General features: G+C 39.3%; 2 protein-coding genes across 3 annotated transcripts in view; both read left to right on the forward strand.

Annotated features, from left to right (window-relative positions):
• pik3cd (phosphatidylinositol-4,5-bisphosphate 3-kinase, catalytic subunit delta) overlaps positions 1 to 14,930 on the forward strand; it is a 28,388-nt gene extending 13,458 nt beyond the window's left edge. For both annotated transcript variants that reach the window (XM_015035724.1, XM_015035725.1), the window contains exons 8-23: positions 754 to 975; positions 3,235 to 3,331; positions 3,679 to 3,809; positions 4,307 to 4,357; positions 4,461 to 4,628; positions 5,549 to 5,670; positions 5,761 to 5,904; positions 5,997 to 6,096; positions 6,191 to 6,357; positions 6,655 to 6,764; positions 7,681 to 7,759; positions 7,854 to 8,021; positions 10,560 to 10,683; positions 11,185 to 11,330; positions 11,410 to 11,542; positions 12,808 to 14,930. In XM_015035724.1, the coding sequence (XP_014891210.1) occupies positions 754 to 975; positions 3,235 to 3,331; positions 3,679 to 3,809; positions 4,307 to 4,357; positions 4,461 to 4,628; positions 5,549 to 5,670; positions 5,761 to 5,904; positions 5,997 to 6,096; positions 6,191 to 6,357; positions 6,655 to 6,764; positions 7,681 to 7,759; positions 7,854 to 8,021; positions 10,560 to 10,683; positions 11,185 to 11,330; positions 11,410 to 11,542; positions 12,808 to 12,945 (2,100 nt within the window). In that variant the 3' untranslated portion in view covers positions 12,946 to 14,930. The remainder of the gene's footprint in view (positions 1 to 753; positions 976 to 3,234; positions 3,332 to 3,678; positions 3,810 to 4,306; positions 4,358 to 4,460; positions 4,629 to 5,548; positions 5,671 to 5,760; positions 5,905 to 5,996; positions 6,097 to 6,190; positions 6,358 to 6,654; positions 6,765 to 7,680; positions 7,760 to 7,853; positions 8,022 to 10,559; positions 10,684 to 11,184; positions 11,331 to 11,409; positions 11,543 to 12,807) is intronic.
• Positions 14,931 to 16,275: 1,345 nt separating this feature from the next.
• The window catches only part of ctnnbip1 (catenin, beta interacting protein 1), a 31,129-nt gene continuing 23,047 nt past the window's right edge, over positions 16,276 to 24,357 (forward strand). Inside the window, exon 1 of the mRNA XM_015035727.1 lies at positions 16,276 to 16,434. The gene's annotated coding sequence lies outside the window, so the exon portion shown is untranslated. The remainder of the gene's footprint in view (positions 16,435 to 24,357) is intronic.

The following is a 24,357-nucleotide window of genomic DNA, read 5'->3' on the forward strand; positions in this document are numbered from 1 at the left end:
AAGAGAAGAGAGGTGGGTCACATGTCCAAACCGCACGTTTCCCATAATTCATCAAGTCGGTTGGTTAAAACTTCAAAACAGGAAGTGGGGAGGGCCTATCTGGCTTTTTATGTCTCACTCTGAGGCCTAAATTCTAAGAAAAAAGGCGGGCTTCGTGCTCTTTCCCCTTCTCTTGCTCTCAGATGCGCTTCTTTTTATGGCTGTTCGTTGCACACGTCTTGTTACCCTTCGCATGTCGGCCTGATCTGCAAAAAATATCCTCCTCCTTCGTTTGTGTTTTGTGTTTCCTCTCAATGACAAAGTGCTTAACTACCTAGGCGTTTATTGTCAAGAGTGTGAACTTCGTGACTCACGCCAAAGTCGCCATGTTGTCTTCCTTTGGGTCCATCCAGCCACTGGCATTCAGAGACTTTAACCATTACGAAATATAGATTAAGATTTTTCCTAATTTAGGATGAACATTTTGTTTGCGCGGTGTTCAATTGTAACTCTGCGCTCTTTGTCATGCTTCCTGGACCAACCCTGAGAGTCACAGCAACCTGTTTACATTGAGAAGCGTCGACCCTTTGACTCATAACTCGAATGACACAGGAAGCTCTGAATCATCTATCGCCAATTCTATGAATCTTCCAAAAACAATCATCCTCACGCAAACAGCTAAGCGCTGCAGCATCCAAACCGCAGCTGGCGGCCTTGTTCTAATCGCCCCCACAAATGTGTAAATGTGTGTTTGCGTGTTTTGCTCCAATGCAGCTCGTGGTGCAGGCCGGCCTCTTCCACGGCAGCGAGCTCCTGTGCAAGATGATGACGAGCTCGGAGGTCACGGTGTGCTCCGAGCCGCTGTGGGACCAGAGGCTGGAGTTCGACATAAACGTGTCCGACCTGCCGCGCATGAGCCGCCTGTGCTTCGCGCTCTACGCCGTCATCGAGAAGACCAAGAAACCCCGCGGCACGAAGAAGAAGAACAAGAAAGCGGTGAGCGGCCCGTCGGGGTTTTGGGATTTAGCAGCTCAGGCTGACGGGTGTAAATGAGCTGGCAGGTGCAAACGCTCTGCTGCTTGTGTTTTGGTGTGTATTGTCTGTGTGCGATCTGTGGGTGTGTTCTACTGGTTGTGCAAGTGTGTTCAGTGGCAAGGCTGTGGTTAGCGTCTCATCCGGTTTTGCTCTTTTATCTGCACATTAGTCCAAGGAAGGAAGGAATTCTAAATACATACTCACAGTTGACACCCACACACTCAAAGCTGGACTTTTTATTCATTGCTAGGCATTGGAGCTTACGCTGCGACGGCCTACAGGAGCACCAAGCAAATCGTTCCCACTGTGGAACCCTTTTTTTTGGTGTGTTGTTGTTGCAAACGTTAGACTCAAATCAAGATGCGAGTTACTGGCCGATTCTGATTTCTGAGTCATTTGAGTCAGAAAGGTTTTGACTTATGTCACAGTTTAACTGTTTGTAATTTGGATGCAGTCATTTTAATCTAATCTAATTATTTCATATTTGAGTCAAGGGAAACCTTCCCAGCACACTCCTTTATGTCCACAAACAGCAAGAACATCAAATAACACACAACAGCCTTGCTTAACTCTTTAAACCCATTGAAATGTTGCCACATTTTGTCGCATTACAACCACAAACCTCATTGTCTTTTATTGGTATTTTATGTGACAGACCAACATAAAGTAGGGAAGCAAAAGGAAAATGATCTGGTAAAAATCTTAACCAATAAAAATGTGAAAAGTCTAGATTGTATTTGTATTTTGGGCCATTTTACTTTGCAAAATTGTCCAACCCAGTCGGGTTGGATGGAGAGTGTGTGTGGGACATTGATTTTTACGTTTTTCCACGGATTCCACTACTGTGTTGAGGATTAGGTGAAATGCATGGAAAGGAATTGCTAATATTTCATTCCCTTAGTACAAATTACAAACATAATGATCTGAAGAGTCTAAAGAAAATACCTGCAAAGTTTATGGTTGCAAATTGAATTTAAAGACCAGAAATGATTGAGACAAAGTTATGCGCCGCTTTTCATCAAGATTATGTAAAAAAAAAATAGAAACATGAAAAACACTTTGATAAAATTTAGATTAAGGTATAAAAGGTATAGGTATAAAAATTGACCTAATATTTATCATTTGAAAGGGACATGATTCTCTCACTGTCTCTACAAATCTCAAAACATTCAATGTAAAAAAAAAAAATGACTCGGAGAATCAGAATGTAAACTTGGATGATTTCAAATCCCCTCACATTCAGAGCACCACGGTACCGTCTCATTTGTTTAAGGACAAACTGAGGTGTTTATTTGAAGATGTAGCACACTTTCTGAAACTAGTCGTCAACAACATCAGTGCAATGAAACAAAACTGAACAGAAACCTATGCCTTCTTATTTCACGAACCAGTCACCCTGCGACTAACCAGTTCTAACAAACTGAACGATTCTCTCCTCTGTCCATTGTCAAGCTGGTGTTTTCAGCACTAAACTGTGAAACCAGCGTGAAAGGTAAAGAAGCTTCCCCACACCCACTCGGTGAACAACAAATTCCCCTTTTTTTCTGCAGCTGTGGTCTGAGCATCTTTTGTTATGACAGCGCTGCAGCAGCAGCTGCTGGCAGCATGTCTGGCTGCGCCTCCCTGAATAAGTTGCCCAGGTGTGTTTCCAGGGTATCAGAGCCACTTCTCCTTTCTTAGCCACTTCTCTTTTCTGATGTCCAGAAGAGAAGTCTCGCAGCCAGACGGCAGGCGGAAGTGGGGCTATTTTAGCTCGACTTGTTTGTGCCTCCGTCTTTATCTGCGCGCATCTCGACTCGGATATATTTGCGCTGTTTGGAGAAATGATGAAGTAACGAAAGTTGTTATTTCTAAGCCCTGCTGGGAGCTTAGTTCCTTTTATCCATCACGACAGAAATGACAACCAGAGAATGTTTTTTGCTAAAGCCGCACAGGTTTTGTATCCATAAAGTGTAATTAGCACAACCTGACCAAAATAAAGGCAATGCTATGAGAGAAAGCTATTAATCCAAGACCCAATTGTGCATGAGCTCAAGCGCACTAGATAGGCACATATTCACCATCAGATCAGGATGTTCTGTCAAAAAACAGAATTATTTGACAAAAGTTTGAATGAGTAAAAAGGTTTTTTTTTTTTTTTAGGTAGTTCGCTATATTTCTTCTTGTATGCTGTGACTACTTGTTTATCGTTGAAACCTAACCACCGCTGCGTTTCTCCAGGATTGTCCGATTGCCTGGGTAAACACCATGGTGTTCGACTACAAGGACCAGCTGAAGACCGGGGATTTCCTCCTATCCATGTGGCCATCTGTACCTGGTACTTCCTGTTCCTGTCTTACATTTCCCTATCTCTAAAAACACTTGACATGATCACAGCATCTTTCGCCGACCCCTATGATGCCATCAGAAATGCCCACAGTGGGGAGTGATGCAAAATAAACCCAACGTGTGTGTTGTCAGTTGTTGGCAGACCAGCTGCTCGTTAGATTCAGTGGTTTTTAAAACGCAGTCGCTTCTTGTTTTTCCACTTGTTTATATGCTGTTTTTATGTTCAGACTAAACGCGCAGTAAAAGCTTACAGGGTTATTCGCAGATAACATTTTTCTCATAACGATGTTTACCTCCAACGCAGAATGTTTTAATGCACAATTTTGTTCACCACAGATGACAAAAGTGACCTGCTGAACCCGATGGGGACGGTCCAGAAGAACCCCAACGTAGACAGCGCCGCCGGGCTCCTCATTCGCTTCCCTAACATCCGGCCTCATCCGCTCTACTATCCGCCCCTTGAGAAGGTAGTTTTATCCTAAATGTATATGGGCAGCCTTATTATTATTATTATTATTATTATTATTATTATTCCAAGATGTCACATCATGTTTACACCCCCTAAAAACAGGAAGTACTGTATAGCAACTTCAAAGTTACCAGATCCACTGAACTTCTCTGAAGTTTGAATTAATTATTTCTCAAGAAGCAATTTTTTTTTTGTACTAAATAAATGTACTCAAAATAACGAATCACAATCAGCGATTTTGGCTCACATTGTTTGCACAAGCAATTAATTTGACTTCAAGTTTTCAAGGTGTGCAGACACAAAGTATAGATATTTAACTCTATATTAAGCACAATATTGAGAAAAGAACAATACGTACATATTTTTAAAGACGACATATTGTTTGGTTGGATTTGATTGTTCGGAAAGGATGAATTTTTCATAAATATTCTCTGTAACTGTGCACTATTGCAGTAATGAAAGAAATATTAATTTTCTGCCTCCAACCCATTTCAGACTATCGATCCAGAAATGAACGGCAACACTGATTTTCCCTCCAAAGACGAGGTAAAACAATAAAACCCTGAGACGTTTCTAAAACCTGAACGCTGTCAAAGTAAAATGAAACGAAGCTGAGTGATTTGTGTGCTGCTTCTTTGTCTTTTTGTAGTACTTGAAACTAAAAGAAATCATGGACAACAAAAACTACACCGAGTTTTTTGAGGATGAGAAAGAGCTCCTGTGGAAGCTCCGAATCGAGGTCCGCGACTATTTCCCCGAGTGCCTGTCCAAGCTGCTTCTCATCACTAAGTGGAATAAGCGTGAGGATGTAGTTCAGGTGTGGAGACAGTCAGATTTTTTTTGTTTGTTTGTTTTTTGACTCAACTCATGTGCAGCTTATACATATTACAAACCCTACATTAGTTTAAATGGGTTGTTTATTTTATTTTACTTTCAACTTGTGAGGGTCTTATCCAGACTCCATACTCTCTTACTTGAAGTTACATGTTCTCTCGTCTTTCCCATTTTGAAGAGTACTAAGAGAAATTAGATATTTTTTATGTTTCATTTTGCGTTTGATGCTCAAAAGTACACATTTTACAGTCTGCCATACTTTTTGTGGTTTTACCTGAACAGTTTGAACACTTTTTATAGCCTTGTAGGCCTTATAAGCCCAGAGCACGTGGCGAAGAAATAAACTTGGATCCTCGTCCAGGCTTGTTTTTCACAGTTCCAGTAGTTTTAACATGAGCAGCAAAAAATAAAATATTCAAATATTTTGAACGTATGATATTCAATGTTTCCCCAGTTATTCATCCAGTGACCCGTCGTGTTTTGGGGTTAAAAAAATGTTTAAAGTTGACAGAAAATTTGAAAATATCACTTAATAATTATATGCTATCGAAAGATTGGAAAATTAACACCTGAACACCAACTGTAAAAGTCTTAAAAAATACAAACATTTTAAAAAGCCTTAAAAAAAATAAAAAGCAATGCTTAGCCTGGTGGGGGCAAAAGTAAAGCCTGGTCACCCACCAGGCTTATAATACACTGGGGGAAACCCTGATATTACTTGACAGTGTCATCAATGAGTTCAAATGCACCCCAACACCAAGGCTTTGATCATACTTTGGATATGGCATTAAAAAGATTTGTTATTTATACCTCAGTCAGTGGAGGGGTTCAGCGGAGCTAGCTTACAGAAATGGCAGCCTCATCAGTAATTAAAGTAAAAAATTGTCTTCTTGTGCTTGTTAGATGGTGAGTTTACTGAAAAGCTGGCCTGAACTCCCTGCCATCCAAGCCTTGGAGCTGTTGGACTACAGCTTTCCTGATCCAGCAGTCCGGTACTTCACCATCAGATGCCTCAAGAAGCTCAGGTACATCCACTCGCAGAAAACAGCCATGAGTATTTCTGTTTTTGAATATCAGCAGTGATTAAAAAAAAAAAGTTTTTTTTTCTTCCACAGTGACGATGAGCTGCTGCAGTACTTGATCCAGCTGGTCCAGGTCCTGAAGTACGAGTCCTACCTGGACTGCGACCTCACCACCTTCCTGCTGGAGAGGGCGCTGACCAACAGGAGGATAGGACACTTTCTGTTTTGGCATCTTAAGTAAGACATAGTCTGATCTCATAATAGTATTTAAAAAACAAAAAGACACAAGATACATTTTTTTTCTTGACATTTTTTGTTGTTTACTGTAGATCGGAGATTCACGTGGCATCAGTGAGTTTACGTTTTGGCTTGATTCTGGAGGCTTACTGCAGGGGAAACATCCACCATATCAAGCTTTTATCCAAACAGGTAACACGCCGCTCGTTCAGACATTTGACTCCCACAGTGAACATATCTGCTGTTCTAAAACTCAACCTGCGCCCGCCCCCCCACCCCCCTCCAGAACGAGGCTCTGGGTAAAATGAAGGCCCTGAGCGACATCGTCAAGACGGGCTCCCAGAAAATGACGGTGGACGACCTGAAGCTGTGCATCAGGCAGGAGTCGTATCTGGAGGCGCTGTCGGACCTGCTGTCGCCGCTCAACCCCAGTGTCATCCTGTTTGAAATCTGGTCAGCATTACACACACACACGCACAGCGGTTTATGCCCTCTGAAAAATAATTACCAAAGTCTTAAGGTTAATTCACCATAAGAAATGGTTCCATCTTTATTTACTCTCTCTAAAACCCTACAAGTTTTGTTTTATGAATAGTTGCTTAAAATAAATAATTATCAGTATAAATGCATATTTTAAAAGGTATTTTTAGATATTAATTTAGGGGAAATATAAGAAAACAAAAAGTATTTTTGTGAACTCTGAGACATATTTAAAAGGTGGCATGATTTTTATTATGTTTATTTTCACAGCGCTGACAAGTGCAGATTTATGGATTCAAAGATGAAGCCGCTCTGGCTGATGTACAAGAACCCTCTGGAACAAGCAGACATGGTCGGCATCATCTTCAAAAATGGGGACGGTGAGAAATGAGATGATCCTAAAACGCCCCCTTGCACATAAACACTTGACCTTTGTTAACTTAGAAGGTAACTGTGATTTTAAATGAACAAAAGGTGAAAATGAAAAAGTTAGACTCTAAACTGTAAATGAAAGATGCTTTTACAAAGGAGATGACGCCTTTCTGGATTTGAAAGGCATTATCTCCCAGCTTGTAACCTGGAAAATATAACGCGCGGAGCTCAATTAACATCGCAAAAGATGTCGTGGTAACGTGTGGTAGCAGCAGCATCATGCTGCAGGGAAGTTGTCTTCAGCGGGATCAAGGAAGCGGGTCAGAGTTTGTGGGAGGAAGTAAATCTGTTTGAGACTCCAAAAGTCGAGGCAAAACATTAATATTGCAAAGTGTTTCTCCATCCAGTTTGACTGGGTTTTTTTGCAAAGAGGAAGTGATTTTTTTTGTATCCTTAATATGAATGAAACTAGAATCCTAAATAACTTCTTTGCACGGATAGTGGTTAGACAAAGTATTGACTCAGAGCTGCTAAATATAAACGCAAAGCAAACGGTTCTGATCATGCTGAACTTGAATTACAGACTATATTTACCAATAATGCTACTTAAAATATTTTGTCCTTTCAATTTATTTAGGGGTAGCAGAATGAAGGGGGTTAAATACAAATGCAGGCCACATCTGGGGTTTTTTAAATTATTTGTAAAAATGTTTAAAGTGTGTGTTCATGAATTCTTTATAATTATGTCTATATAAAAAATAAATACATTGACGTATTTATTTGAAATATGGCAAAATGTGTCGCAGTTGAAGGGGCATGAATACTTTTTGACTCGGTTATAAATTTTACAATACGTTTTTTTTTTTTCTACATTTTTTTCTCTTATTTTCTTGCTTTGTTTTTGTTTTTTGTTGTTTTTTTCAGATCTCCGGCAGGACATGCTAACCCTGCAGATGATCCGGCTCATGGAGAACCTGTGGAAGAAAGAAGGCCTGGATCTCAGGTGGGATCCGCTTTTCTTGTCCTGCTTGATCCTTTGAAAACGAGAAGAGCTCGTTTTAAACTAAATCCTGCTGATCCCGCCCCCGCGCTGTCAGGATGATCCCGTACGGCTGCCTGTCCACCGGGAACAAAATGGGGCTCATCGAGATCGTGAAGAGCTCCGACACGATCGCCAACATCCAGAGGAACAACAGCAACAGCGCGGCCACCGCTGCCTTCAACAAGGACGCCTTGCTCAACTGGCTCAAGTCCAAGAATCCGGGGTGAGTAAAGTCGACGGAAACGATGTGAATTAAACCGTCTAGATACGTTATCATTCCATCTGGAAAGCGCAATTGCCTTTTATTTCAAAAACTGCATCGTGTGCATCATGTTGGAGCCGAAGGACTATTTTAAGCTTCTAAGAAGCCGCATAGGATCAGTGGGGTTTGTTTATGCAGATTTTCTACTAGCAAACGGCCCCAGTTCCACACAGGGGCCTCCCCAGTGCGCCCAGGACAGCTTCGTCATCAGGCCCGTCCCAGTTGTGAATGTGAAAGTAGCTTCTGCCGTCTCTCTGCGTCAGATGTAATGTGTTCGCCTCCAGAAAATAATTAACGTCTCAAGGAGGCAGACAAGATATTATTTCCAATTTTGTCTGTTAAGATGAAAAGACTAATAGAAACTTTATGTTTAAAAAATCCTAATAAGGTGGTGTTATGTTATAACTTTATTTTAGCACAAAATAAAATACGTAGTGTGGCAGCCTTACTGCTGGATGTGTAAAAAGCACTTTCTAACACTTTTTATGGATTAATATTAACATCAATCAGATCAATTCTAATGCACTTTATAGACATTATAACATATTCATGTTAATAATCTACAATTCGCTGCAGTGCTGAGGAGGATCTAAAATGTTGAGGAGGATTGCAAATAATTTGTTTGTTTTAGAAGACCACATGTGTTGCTACATCAGCGATTTTTCTCATTACGTTCAATGGAAATGAATATGTACATATTTTTGGCTTTGTAATATAATTTAAAACAGCTGGTCTGAATTTGTGTACATCCCCTGCTAAAGATGGCTCCCAAAGGCTGGTTTCTGCTCAGTGACTGTCAGCTTCTTGTTCACGGCCAGCATGGGTATAAATCGGAATGTCATTGGTAGAAATTAGTTTACTATAATATATAACGATGGGTTAAACCATAAGCTGAAATGGATTTGTCGGACGTTGCCTGTCTTCTTCAAATGGTTTCCTGCTCAGACCAGAACAATTTGCTAACATCTTTTCATGGAACAAAGTGAGGTTCAGGCAACTTCATCAGATTTACAAAAACATCAAAGAACACATTAATCAGTAAAGATATTATAACAATCTCAGATGCCAGGGCTTCTGTCCTAAGAGGTACCCACTTATGGCAATTCAAATGTTTGAAATACTTTAAGTAAACCATCACATAAGTTTATACATGTGACTTTTCCATCTGCAATTTTTTTTATCTCTCATGAAATTACATATTCAACCACTAGTTGGCAGCAGAACTGCACTCCTCTACCATGTTGTTGTGTATTTTTTCTGCAAACAACCTAAGCATTCAACTCTGCACTCCATAAATTATATTTAGCAATTTTTTCTTGATAAAGTAGGAGTTGCTATTGTGACAGAAATATGTAAGAAAAAAAAAATCTTTATAGTTCTGTTTAGACCTGAAGCAGAAGAAAGACTTACGTGTTAAAAATGAAAAAAAAAAGATTGTTTTTTTTATTACTTTTATTTTTATTTTTTGCAGGGACCTATTTGGTTTCCAAGTGTCCTCAATGGGAGTTTTACCCTGATCATCATTAAGATTTAATTAAAAGAGGTTTTCCCACAGCCTTCATCTTTTTCGGGACCTAATCAGATGGTGAACAAAGCTATGAACCAAACTCAAACCTAATATAATCCATAATATATTTCCTCCTCAACGTAAATATGTTAGTCATATAGTACATGTGGGCTTCTCTTTTACTCTCTGTAGCATGGTGGTGTCCTATTCCAGTCTTTTAGACATTTAGATGCATCTCTGCACCAAAAAAAAAAACAAAAAAACGATTCAAATGAACATTTTAATTCTTATAGCCCTCTGTGAAATATTCATCTTTACTTCTACTAACCAGCTGCCACGTAAAGAGGCCATTCTTTAAATATGGCTTTTGGCCTTTGAGATATTCAAAGAGGCCTTTCTGTTTCCTGCCTCTCAAAGATATTTGTGTGACTGGAATATTTAATTTTTAACCTTTGCGTCAATGAAGTTTGAGCCAAAAGCTGCAGCGTGTACAGTAGGTGGATTCCCGTTCATCCTGCTGTTTTTCCGAGCTGCGTGTCAATGCTGCAGCAGGACGGGACGAAGTGCACCGGCAGCTCCTTGAACAATAAACGAGAGTAGATTTTTATTTAGTGCCAAACCGTCTGAAGGTCTCGCATTCTCTAAAAGCTCCTTGAAGAAATGGGACTGTTGGACGAAATAAAAACAGGCTTTGCACGTCACTCGGCAGCACAGGCGCAGCTGACCACACGACAGAACAGAAAGGTGATCATCTTAAACGCTGCAGAGACCGAAGAAGAGCGGGGGAAATTAGCAAGAGCTTAACACAGCGGAGTCCATGCTCCTGTAAGCTAAAAGGATGTGACGGTTGATCATTAAGCTGCCACAGGATCTGTGAATACTTTACGCATTGTGTGCAACAGCAGGAAAAACTGGAAAAGTAAGAATGTGCTGCACGAATAAAACCCGTTTATGCTGTCTTTCTTTCCTTCTCTGACTTCATGTTTCTCCAGGGACAAACTGGATCAAGCGATAGAGGAGTTCACTCTCTCCTGTGCTGGCTACTGTGTAGCTACTTACGTGCTGGGGATTGGAGATCGCCACAATGACAACATCATGATCAGGGAAACTGGACAGGTCAGGTTTAACGCACTCGCATAAACCAGTATAAACTCTGTTGAGTTATTTAGTCTGAATATCGTGGGCCTGATCAAAGCACGTATTCTCCAAGAGCAGAGGGTTTCAGAAAGACGAGCAAAGTTTGTGTCAGACTTCACAAGAAACGTAAGGGTAAAATTCCTGGAAGTCTTTCGCAGGACATCTGAAACACTGCAGCATATTTCAGACTGGTAGTCACGCACACTTCAAATTTCGTAGCAATAACACAGCAGTTGTTCAGATGGCGTCGAAAACGTCCAAACCTGACCTGCAAGAACAGAGTGGCAGAATGCCATTATTTTTTTCTCTTGCATTCATGGGAGATAATAATGTCTGTTCTCTTGGAGTATGTGCAGGCCTTAAACTTTATACATCCAGTGAAAAGTCTAGTTAATCAAGGCAGGCCTGCAAAGTAAAATATTCAACAGATTCTATGCATTGCCAATCTTTCTAACGGAGACAATAATCTTTCATATTTAGCTGTTTCACATTGATTTCGGACACTTCCTGGGAAACTTCAAGCGGAAACTCGGGATCAACAGGGAGCGTGTGCCTTTTATCCTGACATACGACTTTGTCCATGTGATCCAGCAAGGCAGGACAAACAACAGTGAGAAGTTTGAAAGGTACTATAGCGCGTAATACATTTACCAAGGGGCTTCGGGGTTATGTTTAAATACTTACAGCGATTGTCTGCTCTGTCAGGTTCAGGGAATACTGCGAGAAGGCCTACAAGATCTTGTGTCGAAACGGGACGCTGTTTGTCAACCTTTTCGCCATGATGAAGGCAGCGGGGCTGCCTGAGCTCTCCTCCTCCAAAGATATCCAGTATTTAAAGGTACTAAACTCAGATCATTTTTGCATGAATCTGTATATGGTTAGTATTGTGATAACCTTCATCAAAAGCACTACATCGTATCTGGAGTGTTTGCTGCAAAAAAGAGTGATTTTATTAAAAAAAAAAGTTTTCTGACATTTATTCTAAAAGGACTGTAATGAATATCAATAACTGTACATACCATGATTATGTTAAACACATTATTTCTTTGTTGGACTTTCTATCATTTTCAGTGTGAGATTATTTTACTGCTATACCACTAAGCATTCCCTTTAGGATGTTGCAATATCTTTTGTGATTATTGCAGCTGACACAGATTTTATGGCACCTTTTTCAAAAAGTTGAGGTCACAGTTGCAATTTTTTTAAGGTTTATTTTTCCCATTACATGGTCTTACCAAAAAGTTTAAATTGCTACACATAGCGTTCCAAAAACAGACAAGATGGTTATTATTTAAAGGACCTTCTTAAAATAACACCCTTAAAACAATAAAGTCCTGTCCTGAGGTGCAAAAGAGTAATTCTTTATTGGTTGTTCAAGTTAACAAAAATGTTTACACATTATAAACAAAAAAATAAAAAATAAAAAAATAAGGCAGATGTTACCAGCTAGCATCACATGGTTACATCTTGCAGGTTCGACGATCGAGACGTGAAACAAGAAAATAAATTAGAATAGGTCAAAGGAGATTGGTCAAAAGTTGTAGTGATTGGTCAGAAAAGAAGGAAGTACAGAAAACATTAAGGTGATTGGTCAGATTTGCCTGAAAAACTGTGATGGATGGTAAAAATCGCAGGTTTGCGCAGAATTGCGACTGATGAGAGTATTTACTTCAATGGATGCGATCGCGAGAAAGTTTTCCTTCTTTGCACACATAGCTGACTGACAGCTCACAGGCTCTCACATTTGGAGCGGTAGGAGTTGTGCTGCCTGGCATGTTATCAAAAGAGCTTCATGAGGGCCTGCGCCCCAGATACACAGGTTATTTGTCCTGACGGCAGCCCTCTAGGATTCGACTCCTAATGTCGGGACCCTTCCTGCAAGTCTTCTGCCTCTCCTGTCTTCAACACTTTGAATACTGCCACTTCCACCACAAAAACAAACTGAGATGTAAAATTTTAACATCTTTGAAAAAAGGGTGATTTTTCTTTTTTTTAAAATAGTGGTATCCTGGAAAAAGGAAAAATCAGACTTGTGTGCCTTTTAGTTACAGTGGCTTCGTGACAATGAGAATCATTTTTCCATTTGTGTCTCGTTTTCAACAGGATTCTCTAGCTCTGGGCAAATCGGAGGACGAAGCGCTGAAGAATTTCAAAGTGAAGTTCAACGAAGCTTTGCGGGAGAGCTGGAAGACGAAAGTCAACTGGATGATGCACTCCTTGGCCAAAGACAACAGGCCGTGAAAGAGCACCACCGGTGAAACCTGCCAAAAATGATAACTTTTAACTTATAGACAGAAAGAAAAAGAAAAAACAAATGAGAGATCTAAATGTACTTTGACACATGGCATTCAAACACAGACAGCAACAAATGTTTACATGCCAGCGGCTGAGAAACGACTAAACAGAAGCATCCAGCAGTCATTTCAACACAGGCCTTTTCAAAGTCAAGGACATCTGCTCCCGTTATCTTTCTTCCATCTACAGAATGAACCGTCTTACCCAACCAAAACCATAAATGTATATTGGATTTAGTGGAAATTGGTACTTGAAAACCATCTGCTCCTGCAAAGTGCATCACCGAAACAGGAAGTTCATCTCGGCAACTGCATTACTCAGCAGAGAGCGAGCTGCAGACAGCCTGTGGGATGACTTTAGACGGCAACGCACCGGATGGCAACAGCTCCGTCACATATAGTCTTGAACTGCCTCTCTCCGACAGTGTTGTGTATTTTTATACTGTGCTTTATTTAATTAAATTGGTGTAGAGAACTTGTAAATTCATGATGTTTATTTTAAATTAATTTACTGTCGTCGTGTCATTGGCCTTGAAGCTTTACTGAGTGCCAGTATACGTTAAAGCCTTGTGCACATTTAATGCGAGGCACAAAGTTTCTCATTTCTGTTTTCATGAACGCACCAGAGGACCAGGCTTTGTCCAGAATCTAGCTATAGAGTCATTTTTGCATTAAAGCTTTTAATGCCATTGTTAATGTTTTGTTGTTTTTTTTTTTAAATAAAAAAAAAGAAAAGATCTTAAGTTTGAGTACGATGCAGGAGGAAGCAACATGTTGCTTTGCACAAATACGGGAAACAGGCTAACCTCGCATCTGCCTACATACAACTCTAAATTTCACAATCTGTCTGGTATTAAGCATAAGAGTTGCTTGTAGAGAGAAACACAGTCAGACTCATTTGTTTACCTCATTTTTTTTTTCTTCTGCAAAACAAAGCAACTGTCTGGAGTGTTGATGCTAACGAACCAACCTGAAAGTGTGCCTTGTGTAAAACTGATGGATTTTCTTTGAAATGCCTTAACTTTTAAAGACGCATGCCACTGGCAGGTGGGAGGAAGAAAACTTGAGATGCTCTAAAGCAAAGATATCTTGTGAAGAAAGAGAAAAATGCTGAGGGTTGCTTCTTGAGACAATCGGTTGGAACAAACAAACAAAAAAAAAGCCATTTACTTATGGATGTGCTTCTCATACTGTGATTTTGGTCACACTGTTGATGTCAGAGGTCAGTGTGGACAATGCATACTCTCTAAGAGTGTTCACTGTGTTTGTGAGTTTGTGTGTGTTGTGATATTTAAGTTTTGCACTTCCATTGACATTCTTGTCAAGTGTGCCAGGTAACATGAAAATATTTAATGCTTTTAAGGTCAATCACTGTCATAATTTAACTGCAGTACAAAGTGCTTTTTGTCAGCTTAAGTGGAGCTGTGTACTGTTTGATTTTATTTCCAGATGGTTTTTTTTATTATTTTACGTGCTGCATACTCCACTATGTCCTGAAAGGACTGCTTGCTTTTTTAAGAATATATATGGTTAAACAGTCTCTTCTTATTATATGAGTCTCTGTGCAATGACGACGAGAAGAAGAGCAAGTGTAGCTGTAGCTCTAACAGCACCGAGTTGACGATACTTATCATTTCTGTCCTTTAAAAGGGGCCTCACTAAATACTGCTTCTTTAAGCAACACTGGGGGAAATCAGTCGCTCCTTTGGCCAATTAAGTATGATGCTGTTGCCTTTTATGCTGGTTGTCATTTTTAAATTGTTAGAAGCTCCTTTAAGGTCCATGCCAGATGTGCAGCTATAGCAAATAAATTATCGTCAAAACATAAGTTTGATGTCACCTTTTTTTTGCACTCCTTTTTTAAACATTTGCCACACTTGCTGTTTATGAGTGAAATTTAATTCTGAATAAATAAAAAAAAGTCTGCAACCACTGAGGCTTTCAGGAGGAATTTATTTGCAGCCTGGATGTTTCTTCGCTGAGTCAGTATTTATTTTAAAGTCCTTCGTCTCCGTTTTTTTCTTTTTTAGAAATATTTTGTATTTTCAAGCAATGCCCTGTTCAAATCTGTTGAGAGCTCACATTTCAAAGAGATGATTTTGAACTTGCAATGAAATGTGAAAGGACCCAACTTGAGTTCTTATCCGTATCTGGACACCACTACTTCTCCCTCTGTCTTGGTCAGCTTTTTTAACCCCTAGTTCAGAGAGTCTTGACAACTTCTGGTCACTTCACTTTGAAAAATGTTCCCTGATTTCAAAACTGTGCATAAAAAGTTAAATATATTAATCATATTTGTCTGCCTGTTGTCTGATGAGATGTATCATACATTCTCTGTTTAGCTTGTTGGAATATTTTTTAAACTAGATGAAAATTAAATGCAATTGAATATGTCGATATCATTCTAAAAATAGACAGGTGGATATAGATTATATTAGACTTTTTTGATAACAAATGATAATGGAAAAAGTCTAGCACAATCGTTGCCCAACATACTATTTTAATGAAGCTTTTCTGCTTTCGTTTTTAGTCCATAATTTGACTAAGCCATGTAACTTCTCCCATTTTTAGCTTTTGTTTAACAGCTTCGAGCTCCATTTTGTTGTTGCTTGTTGACAGCAAGAGTCAAGTGCAAATCATCTGGGATGGGTGAATGATAAGAGCGGAGCAGGTTAGCTGTGTGTGTGTTTACTGTGCAGTCTTTGTGCTCTTGTGATGGTTTATGAACATCTGCATCTTATTTTCCTTCCTTCCTAAGCAGGGTAAATTGTCTACTCCTCTATTTAGACTGCAATACGTAGATTAACAGAACATTTTATTATGCATTCTCACTTAGTTGTCTCTGGGCTGCATCTGTTGTAGGGCTATTAAACATCCCACAACACAACCTGTTCATTAAGCTAATAATTTTGGAGCTCTCTAATTTTTTTAATCTTTTTTCTCCTTTATTAAGCTAGTACTAACTTTGTATTTTAAAAAACAAACAAATAAACAAACAAATTATGTCTTGAGTTAGACAAAAATATAGTTTTGTGCAAATTCTATTATTTTAAAAACTCAAACAAAAATAATAATAGAAATAAATTACATAATTATAAAATAACCACATTTCCACTTGAGTAAATATAGCTAGTTACTGCCCACCTCTGTTTAAATAAAAGAAACGAAGGAATAAAAATCATAAACAAATGACTGTAATAATCGGGGAAAGTTTAATTCAACCTTAGGTGCACTTAAGAATATCCTCAGCTTGGTCGTTAGCGCCCCCTGCGGCACGCAGCGGTACTGTAGCTCCAGCCGCGGTCTCTGCTGGTTGATTCAGTCCGCCGTAGCTCTGCCGACTGGAGGGATGTGACCCCGGAAAAGGACGCCCTGCTAATACAACAACACCCCATTCAAACAGATCACACAAGAAAGTAAAGCTGGACCAGGAGGGGTGAGCTGTCGTTTACTTGACGGGTATTAGTTTGTCAAGGGGGTTATTTTTTCTAGTTTGAACCGCGGTGCTCGGACGTGTAGCGGCGGCACCTGGATGCTGTTTCCCTCCGCTGGAACTTCATTCAGGCTTTTGTCTGGGGCATGCTAGGCGAGCTAGCTTGGTTGGTTAGCTCTGCGGCTCGGCTTTGGTTCCCTCCAATTAAAATGTCAGTTTATACTAAAACATAGAGGACTTATAACTGGCTAGGGCTCATGCTTATATGCGTAACAATAATGGCTCTAGCTCTGAAACGGTTCGGGGATATCGGTAAACGGTTTGCTGCTTGCTAATGGAGCTACAGTTTAACTGTCTACGTCCCGCAACATGATTTCTAAGCAGCACTAAAATGCTTTAAAAAAGCAATTTAGACTTCTTGAAGCTGTGACTTTTCAATTTCTGTCCACAAACATTAATAGAAAGTACATTTTCTCTAAATTATATTAATTTCAATTGACAGTAACTGCAGTATATATTATGAATTCCTACATGTTACAACAGATATCCACAAGGCAACCTTGATGTTGTAAGTACACCTCAATATTTAATGTTTTTTTTACCCTTAAGTTAGTGCCACAAATACCCCCTTTTAAGAGGTTTTCTATTTTTGAATGCAGCCACAGATCCATTGTGCTGCCCTGCCTTTTAGAGTGTCTGCTGCACCCCCCACTCCCCGGTATCTGACAGCCCTTTTAGTGGCAAAGCTGGCTCCCTGTTGGCAGCAGGACATTGATGAGTGCTGCAGCCAGCAGGTGTCGGGCCTTGGTCATGGGCAAACACACAGAATCCCCCTGGCAACTGGCACACTTGGTCGTGTACCACAGCATGTTAAGCCTCTCTTAGTTTGCACATTCTCTTAGCTGTTTAGATTTTTGCGGAAAGATTAGGACCACTTGCCTCCTTATACCCCATGAGGGGTCATCATCAGCTGCCTGCATGCGGCCGATACTGGAAGGGGAACGGCCGGTTAATCTCCGCGATCACTTGCTCCTTTTTTGGTCCTAGTCTTGCTACCCACGTCCAGCATGTCATCATCTCACACTTGACGTTTTCACAAAATCACTTAACAAATCTTTTGAATAATTTTAATCAATCACCCTCATATTTTTTATATATTTTTCTCCCCCTTTTCTCATTTCCAGATATCCTTGTTTCCTTGTCTCTTATCCACAGGCACTTACATTAAATTGTTCCCGGAACATAGAACATATATATATATAGCTGTTTGTAATCAGTATTTTCTGCCTTGCTTTGATGCTGGCGCTTTTGAAAATCGTGCTGCTGCACCCCCCAAGGGACCAGCTTAAGGCAGCAGCTTCTGTTTCAGGTCCTTTGAGGGACCCTGAGGAGTGAGAATAGATGCTCTGTGATCATAGACCAGATGAGATGTTCTTTTTTTTTCCACAGGGTTTCAATGGAGTTTGGAAATGTATGGAAATAGTCTAGAATTTTAATTAAGCATCAGCTAGTTTCTGGGTTTGAGAAGTACGGAAATGGTATCTTCATCTTAGGCATCTGTCAACTTATCTATTCAAGTTTGTTGAGTTCTGCCAAATTATTTGAATTCACGCATTGCATGACGACGACAAAACATGACCCACTTATCACTGATGTTTTCACAATCTAGTTCATCACCATTGTCCCAAATACTGTCACTATTGTTGTAAGGCCCCTGCCTGAGCAGAGATGCCTGCGATACAACCAGCAGGTCCTTGTCGGACCTTTTCTAGCCTCTGGTGTCTGCTTGGCACGCTCGCGGTGTCGGAGGACCAAAACTGGTTTGACCTCATAAACGTGTGTCGAGTGCCAGGTTAATGACGTACTATCTGGGCATAACTTGTGTTGTCTTGACTTGATGTGAATGTTCAGATGAGAATTCAATCGAAAAATGAATGAGTGCTTCGGTCTAGAGCAGTGGTTCTTAACCTGGGTTCGATCGAACCCCAGGGGTTCGATGAGTCGGTCTCAGGGGTTCGGCGGAGCCTCTACCGCGGAGGTAAAGACACTTGTGTAAAGTCGTGATGACGCCCCGCTTTGCCATCACTCGCTGCAGAGGATCACGTTACATTGCTGAGCTAATCAGAGCTGCGGAGGAGCACTGATTGAAGGAGCTCCACTCTCTGCATGGATTTGAACTTGTGTCTTTAATTACTTCAGCAAAGCTCACTGTTTTTACCAAATTCTGTAGCTTTCGGTGTACTTCTAAATCTGCTCCTTAGTCGCATCTTTTCGGGGTTGGTACTGCCTCTTGTGGCGTAGGGATGGTAACACAACTAATATAATACATTACTAAATCAGAATACCGCAAAGTCTTTATTTATGATTAATTTTTCATTCTCTTAAGAATGTAGAGCTAATTAAATGATCTAAACAAGACCTTAAAGTGGTTCCAGTTTCTCTCGATGGCCAACCTGTTGAAACTGTGGCAAATTTGGGTCGTTCCTGGACAGTCAGCTCAACTTTGCTGAAAACACTGAAAAGTTTGAAGAACTTTTCTCAGAGACTCTACCTTTTAAGAAGACTTAGTGATCTTGTCTATGTCTTGAATTTGGGGAAAAAAGACATTTTATTTATCACTACAGAAGGGTTCAGTGAATGCGCATATGAAACTGGTGGGCTTGGTACCTCAAAAAAGATTAAGAACCACTGATCTAGAGTAAGGCTGGGCATTTATTGTATCATTTATTATTTATTATAATGGTATTTTTGGAAAATGTTCTTATCATAATGATAATTTTGATTCATCATTATCTTTATAAATTCCAATTAATGATGTTAAAGTTAAACAAAACCTGGCAACATTATGGGTAATGTTATTTTTTATTTTTTTCCCCCCACTATTTATCTACTGGAGCATCAATAAAGATCACTAAAATATGATTAAATGCTGTTACTGTGTGCAGTTTAGTGATATAGATAAATCACACTTTTTCTAACTGACATCCTGAAAAAGACAAATTTAAATAGACGTGTTTTTCAAGGGCAGTATTTGTTTTTGTTGCACTATGAATGCTGTGCCATAGAATTACTTAATTTATCACCATCGTAATTGATTTCACATTATTGCTACAAAATATTGTGATAAAATTCTCATTCCATATCACCCACACTTGGTCTAGAGATTATTATAAAAGTTCTTTGGAAGAGGGATAAGCAATTCATTGCTCTGAAGTAATTGATGTGAGAAATCCAAATGTTTCATCCCTTAAATTTTATGTTGTGTTGTTGGCAAATACAAATATGTGCTTTAGGGAAATGTTATTGTCATGTATTTAGCCTTAGATAGTTCATATTTTACATTAGCAGTAACATCTTAAATATGTATTATTCAATGAAGAAAGAGTCTTCTAATATATTTACATATTTATTAGAGTTAATGAAGACACCGACTGCGCCAGTTTTCCCCCCCCCCCTCTAATTTCTGCGTTCGTTCATGAACAGCTGATTGCATAAACACTGCCTGTATTTAGAGATGAAGATTCGTGTCAGAGATTTTGTGGCACGTGTTGTCCAGAGGCCCCTAAAAGCAATTAAGTCTTTCTCCACCCGTAACGAAAAAAGCAGCTCCAAAGCATAGAGTTTCAATCTCCATGCCTGACTGTGGGGATTATGATCGGGTCGGGTGAGTGCAGAAGAGCTCAAATGCGTCCCCTTCTGTCCACAACACATTCTCCCAAAATGAATCATTCAGATCTTCACTGGTGCATTTAAGACGGACCTGAACAGGGAGGCATCTTTAATTCATTTGAAGATTTCAAATCCATCGTGGTGTGTTTCACCGTTCCTGTAACCTGGAGTAGTATGACATTTGATAAAAATAATTTTTCCAGGTCTGGCTCAGTTAGGGAAAAGAAAATGGCGTGAAAAATAACATCTGCAATACATCTCTCTACGTCTAGTTTAGTTCTCTGTCTGTCACTGTCTATCTCTCTATCATTTATCTGTCCATATCCGTCTGCTTTCTCTTTCTTTTTTTTCCAAATATTGCTCCAGAAATGATTAAGAATCGATTCTGTAGGCAGGTGTGCTTTGTACAAAAAGAGACGAGTTTGGGAGAAATACTGACTGATTAGTTGATTGTGATCTGTGGCAGCCAGAATTTTAAGCTATTCTTTTGATTCAAATAATGCTTTAAGTTCATTAAAAATAATAAAAACAAAAAAGGTGTCAATAATAACAACTTGGCTTAAGCTAGATTTAATAGACCAGGCTTATGACACAAATCAGTATCGGTGATGTTTGCTGTTAAAAATGTATTGTAGGGACAGATTTTACTTGTTAAAATGTTTTAATAATAAAACCATTGACTGAAAAGTGAGCAAGATATGACGAGATGTTGGTTGTGTGTGCGTGTGTTTGTGTGTGTGTGTGTGTACCTGCAGTGGCACAGCTGCTCTGCAGAACCAGGGCAGGCTGATCAGCTGGCAGCCACACCAGCCTCATGGCCTACTAATGTTTCTCACACATTTGCTCAGGACGTTGGAGCAGCTCATGATTGAATTCAGGTTATTTTTCGCTCTCAGTTTTTCCTATCTGTTCAAGCCATCAAACTGTTCGAGTCGTATTGCAGGACTCGTGCTTGCTGTAGGAATGTGATTTGTAAACCGGATGTTTCGTGTCGTACGAGCATCATGCAACGAACCGGGGTGGGTGCGCCTGTTTCTGTGCTCTCCGACGGACTCTGGCCTTCTTGACCTTCTGTAGATGTGTGAGCATATCACGTTGCATAATGTGTACACTTGTTGCACTTTGTGGCATGTCTGGAATCTGAAATGTTTTTGAGAATTGATCTTTGTTTGTCACTTTTTAGAAATGACAATTGATACTTTTGGTAATGGATGGACCATTTGATTGTTTGACCGTAACTGGACGATATTCAAATAAGGAGAATCAAAAATCATGTGCTGTTGTTAAAGCAGCCAGTAATTGTTGGAAACAGCACATCTTTACTGTGAAAAGTTTTCAAAGTTATGATTAAAAATGACTCGCATAACATTTTTATCATTTTGCTTTAACAGTAAAAAGTCCTTTTGACTACACTGTTCATAAATCAGAGCCCCATAAACAGAAATACTGCTGTAGTTAGAATGACTCAAAGTTTTCTACTTTTACTCTCATTAAGATGTTTAGGAGAAAATCAAAGGAGGCAAAGACAATTGGGGATGCTATTTTCTCCAGTCTCTTATCAATGTTGAACGCCACCTCTGTATAACTTCTCTGATTGGGTTTAGGCTTTTAACTTGGTAAGGTCCGGGTATCCGTATCAAAACACTGAGGTTTTAAAAAGCTACAGTTTCAGAACCGCTATAAGCTTCTTTCATGGAGTTCCTTTGGTTTAAAGTCTTTTATAATTATTTTGCCAGGAAAAACTCGAAGTGAGCAGGATTTTGTTTGCTTACATCTCCTTATGCAGTCCTGCCCCCGCCCCCACATGTTGCTGCACACTACCAGAATTGTAGCTCAATTAACTATCATTTAAAGGAAAGTAGGGCTGTGCAAATGACAAAATGTATGATTTAATTTTGATTCTGGCTCCAAAAGATAACAAATATAAATTTTTTTTCCAAATCTCAGTAATTGGATTTTATGTTGTTATTTTGGCCACTTTCAAAGACTGGACCCATGGACCCAAAAACAGTGTCAAATGACCAGTAGTTGCTCTGACAGTAGAGTTGTTTAGCCACCAATAAAAGAAAGCAAAAGTTCACTTCTTTCAAGGTTTCCACCAGAAGACTTGCTAAGCCCTGTGGTTGGGTGTCAGGGCAGTCATTCATCCAGCGGCTCGTAGTGTTTTTGAGTAAAAAAAAAAAAGAAGTTTAAAGTTGACAGAAAATTTGAAAATATCACTTAATAATCATGCATTACTGAAAGATTGGAAGATTAACACCTGAACACCAACTATGAAGCATTAAGAAATGCAAATATTTTAAAAAGACTTAAATCAATAAGCAATGTGTAGCCTGGCAGGGGCACAAGTAAAGCCTGGTGGGCCGCCAGGCTTATAATGTCCTGTCTTGGTATCACTCTGAATTCATATGTGGACTCAGATCATCAACACCTGATGTGTTGGATTCGGTGTTCAATGGTGTATGCAACACCACAAATCTGTTCAAACTAATCTAGTTTGAAGTTAAACTCTACTCATCCAACCTGGAGATGACTGGATTTGATGGAACATGTTATGCCTAATTTTACATGTATGTATATATTTTTTCTGCAAATCTGGCCTATTGTGAATACTGCTCATGCCTTCTTTCATCCAGTCTGTCATAGAGTGTAATGGATTTAGAAACAGCTTACAGCCTGTTGCAAAACCTTGAGCCGAGGTAGGCTATATTTAGCATGTGGGATAAGGGTCTTTAATTAAAAGTTAGCGAGGTCCACTCTTGGGACATTAACATGCATTGCTCTGTGTTGTTACGTCAAAATGAACATTTTAACAGTCTAACTCGTACCCGTAGAATTAGGACATTTTCCTTTAAAGCCAGAAATCTGTGCTTTTAACGTCAAATTTTGACATTCATTATAGTGATGGGGGGGAAAAATAAAAAGGTTTGTCATTTATAATATGAAGTAAATTGCTAAAAATGTGTCTTTTTTTTTTTTTTTTAGGACGAAATCATAATTGTTACATCCCTGAAGATTAGATTAAAAGAATTGTATTATTACAATTCTTAGCCTGGTTTAGCAGCCCCCTGATATCCTAACTGATTGATATAAATTCTCTGTCCAACATCACAACTCTTTACAAGAGCCCAGCGCTGGTACAGAGAAAGCAAGGAGGGGTGTGTCTCAGGGGGATTAGACCTGGATCAGCATTAAAGAAAGCCTTTGATTATGTCTGGAATATTACCCGGTTTGAGTCGAGGCAGGCTGAGTGTCCCTCGAGGGATTAATGCAGAGCCAGCCCACCGCTACATGCTAACCTCGGGAACACACAAAGGAATCTGACAGGATCCTGATTGGGGTACTTGAAGGGTTGGAAGACGTGAAATATAGCACCAAGCTCCTGGAAGGCTACACGGCCCTGTGGTTTGGGTCTAAATGTTGCTCTTAAATTTGTACAAAGTAGCTTATCTAGTCTGACTAAAATGGTAGATCTGCAATTATTTTAAATTTGCACACTTCTCAGTTTGTATCTTCCGGATTTTTATATGTGCATGTAAATAATTACTCACTATAGACTGTTTGGATCATAATTACAGTCTTTGTCAATTTTGTAATGAAATTTCTTATTTTGCAGTCATAACATCAACTTTATTTGAAGGGCATAATATTGACATGGCTCTTCCATAAACGTGACCTAACACTTGTCATGATCATGGACTCCTCACAAATGTTTATGACTGATATTAAGAATTAAAGTCAGTAACTAATAACACACTTACTGCAAAGTTGACATTATTTAAAATGTTTTGACAACTTGGCATTAACAAAGACGAATATTTATTTGTAAAGACAACTGGATGCTAACCAAGAAATCATAATCTGTCATAGATGCATCATGATGGGTGTTACTTATGGTCTCATGACAGCCAAAGTTAAAACTAACAACAGATTACAGGACAATGCAATAGCAACGCATAAAGCTACATAACTTTTTAAAGTTTTATCATTAATACCTGTTTGGACTAGGCCTGTCACGATAATACATTTCGCTGGATGATAAATGATCCCAATAATGTTGTTTTTGAGACCGTTTTAAATATCATTACATTAAGAATGATAATTTTATCATTATTGATAATTATTTATTTGTCTTAAATAAACCTTTTGTGTAGCACATTTAACATCTAACTGGAAGATACTTCAAATATACAACATAAAACATAACAACCAAAACCTGTAGATAAAAACCACTTACAACTGGAATCATAAATAAAA

This window comes from Poecilia latipinna, unplaced genomic scaffold, assembly GCF_001443285.1.
Source record: "Poecilia latipinna isolate Pla-1442-1.1 unplaced genomic scaffold, P_latipinna-1.0 Scaffold346, whole genome shotgun sequence".
Taxonomy (NCBI): domain Eukaryota; kingdom Metazoa; phylum Chordata; class Actinopteri; order Cyprinodontiformes; family Poeciliidae; genus Poecilia; species Poecilia latipinna.